General features: G+C 33.8%; 1 protein-coding gene across 1 annotated transcript in view; it reads left to right on the forward strand.

Annotated features, from left to right (window-relative positions):
- The window catches only part of LOC107606853 (protein NETWORKED 4A), a gene marked incomplete in the record, with an annotated part of 3182 nt that extends 1770 nt beyond the window's left edge, over positions 1-1412 (forward strand). Inside the window, 1 exon segment of the mRNA XM_021107457.1 lies at positions 1-1412. Within this exon segment, the coding sequence (XP_020963116.1) occupies positions 1-852 (852 nt within the window).

Genomic DNA, 2872 nt, shown 5'->3' on the forward strand with positions numbered 1-2872 from the left:
CTCGAGGCTTCGGAAAAGCAAATTGCTTCCCTGAATTTTGAGTCCAATAAATCCTCTGAAAGAATCAAGCAACTGCAGGAGCAGCTTGACTTGGCTCGCAAGGACATTGCTGCATGGAAATCCAAGTTTAACAGCGAAAAAAGAGAGAGCACCAAACTCCAAGAAAGACTTGCGAGGTTGAAGACTAGTCTATCAGACCGAGATCATGAGATCAGGGATTTGAAAACAGCTGTATCTGATGCGGAGGAGAAAATCTTCCCGGAGAAAGCTCAGATGAAGGCTGAAATGTCCAGTGTGTTGGAGGAAAGTGCTCACATAAAAGAACAAATCAGAGAATGGGAAAGTCGTGGCCGAGCTTTTGAAGATGACATAAGAAGGATCCAGACTGAAAAATTAGAAAAGGAGGCAGCACTGAAGGGCGAAATTGAGCTTTTAAAGGCAGACATTGAAGAGAAAGAAAAAAACATAAAGGATCTCAATGTAAGCCTTGATGCTATGAAATCAGAGAGAGAGACCCTAAATGTAGAAGTTGGTTCACTCAAGGAAGAGGTAAAATCAAGAGATGGAAGGATTGAACAAATGAACAACCATTTGAACCAACTTCACATGGAACATGTTAAATTGATTGCTGGAATGGAAGAGGCACATAGACAAGTGGAAGAACTGAAATCAAAAGCTAAACAGCTAGAGGATGAGGTTGAGAGGCAAAGAACAGTGATCTTAGAAGGAGCGGAAGAGAAGCGCGAGGTGATAAGGCAGCTATGCTTCTCACTTGAGCACTACAGAAATGGTTATAACATGCTAAAGAAGCATTTTGTAGGACACAAGAGGGTTCCAATTTTGGCTTCCTAGTTAAAACTATATCTTCTTAGTATGATCTTGTATATTTCCTTTTACTCTTCAATTTCTCCTGTATTTGGGATGCCTTGGTATGGTTTTTTAAGGTTCTGATGTTGTATAAGTCAAGGTCATGGTGTACTATAATAGGGGGTAGCCATGGTTTCATGGTTGATTTTACACTTTGGCTTCTAAAGTAGATATATATGAGTTGGAGCTAAGTGTCATCAGGTTCTTGAAGATGAAGCTGTGGAGTGTGGAGGATGAACCACCTTCCTTTTGAGGGCATTTAGAAGAGATCGAAAATTTGGGGAATGGATCCTTTTAATTTTTTTCTCAATTGTTTGGTAAAATGTGATCTTTCACCTAATACTCTTTAAGTGGGATCAAGAGAAAATATGTTAGAAAAGATATTGAACGGTGAGAGAATATATTTTACCAAATAATTAAGAGAAAAAAAAATGAGAAGTTCCACTCTTTACACTTGTTAAATGCTTAGTTTTCTTTTGGATTGTGTTGATTGCTAAGCTCTATGTTAAAAAGAGAGAGACTACATTATAATTTTGGGTGTTAAATTGAGCCCTCCCCCGCCCCCTTCTTTTTTCTTTTTAAAAAACTATATTAATGATAATAAAATTTAAAACATTTCATCCAATATATTCAAACCCATCACCACCAGATTTTAGGTTTGATTGTTTGCTTTTCTCTAATTTTTATTTTATTCTTTTGGATTTCATACTCTAAATTTTGAACCAGAACACTTTTTAATTTAGATATGGAAGGAGGAATGGTGTAGAACACAATTATGGAGTGTATGAGTGTTTTACGCAGTTGTGGTGTCAAGAGCAAATTGGACCCTTCGATTTGTATCGGACCCTCCGATTTGTGTTTAAAAAATTAAAAAAATGCATTACACAAATCGGACTGTCCGATTTGTATTTTAAACAATTAAAAAAAATTTAATAATGAAATCGGATCATCCTATTTGTGTTCATAATTTTTTTAACAAAGAAATCGGACAGTCTAATTTCTTCACTTTATGGTTCAGGAAAAATTATCACACATTCATGTCTAGCACCACCCACCTCCGTACTCAGGAAAAATTATCACACATTCATGTCTAGTACCACCCACCTCCGTACCCATGCACAACGCGTGCATATCCAAAAAAATGAGCCAAAAGTTTTTGGTTCACTGTTGGAATATTATTGTCGAATATAGTAATTAATTTCTTGTTAGCTTGTAAACATTTTGATAGGTGGACGTGGAACAACAGGATTTAATTTTTAAAATTTCTGTGTCAAGGTAAAGTTTGAATCCCCAAGAATGATGAGCGATTGTTGCTTAATCAAATCCCTAAGTTAAACCAAATAAGTCGAAATTAAGCAAAAGATTTTTGAAGAAATATTTTAATTTTTTTTTTTTTGGAGTAGAAGTCTTTGGAGGTGTGATTGCAGTTGATTTTCCTTTAGTTTTCCTAATTTACTAGATACAGGTGAAAATTGAAATTAAACTAGCACCTTTTGAAGTGATATTATACATGATATTTTTTGAGTAGTCATATTTATACTGATTTAGTATATTATTTTATAAATTGAGAGGTAGCAAATAATAATAATAAACAAAAAAAAAGAATATTATCTATGATTAATAGAAATGTACTAAAATATTAACTTCTAGTGGTATTAATATAGCTTTTACTAACCGATATCTTAATTTATTTTGTTTTTATCTTTTTCCCCAACAAACAGTCTTGGAAAATAGCAAGACACAAATTCTTTAGGATTTCAACAACAACCAAATTTTGAGGCTTTTCATTTAAATAAAAAATTTCATATTTTTTAATTTAAGTGATACTCAGTGATAGTAGATGTAACACCCTAACCTTTAGCACGTCATGATCGTACCAAAGATAAGGAGTTACTAACCTGTTCTCCTTATTTACTATTTAATATTGAGCCTTTAGGTCGATATCGCGTTTCAGTTTATAAGAAAATTTCAGAAAATAGATTTTAGTATTAAAATCACATAGCAA

This window comes from Arachis ipaensis, chromosome B07 (assembly GCF_000816755.2).
Source record: "Arachis ipaensis cultivar K30076 chromosome B07, Araip1.1, whole genome shotgun sequence".
NCBI lineage: Eukaryota > Viridiplantae > Streptophyta > Magnoliopsida > Fabales > Fabaceae > Arachis > Arachis ipaensis.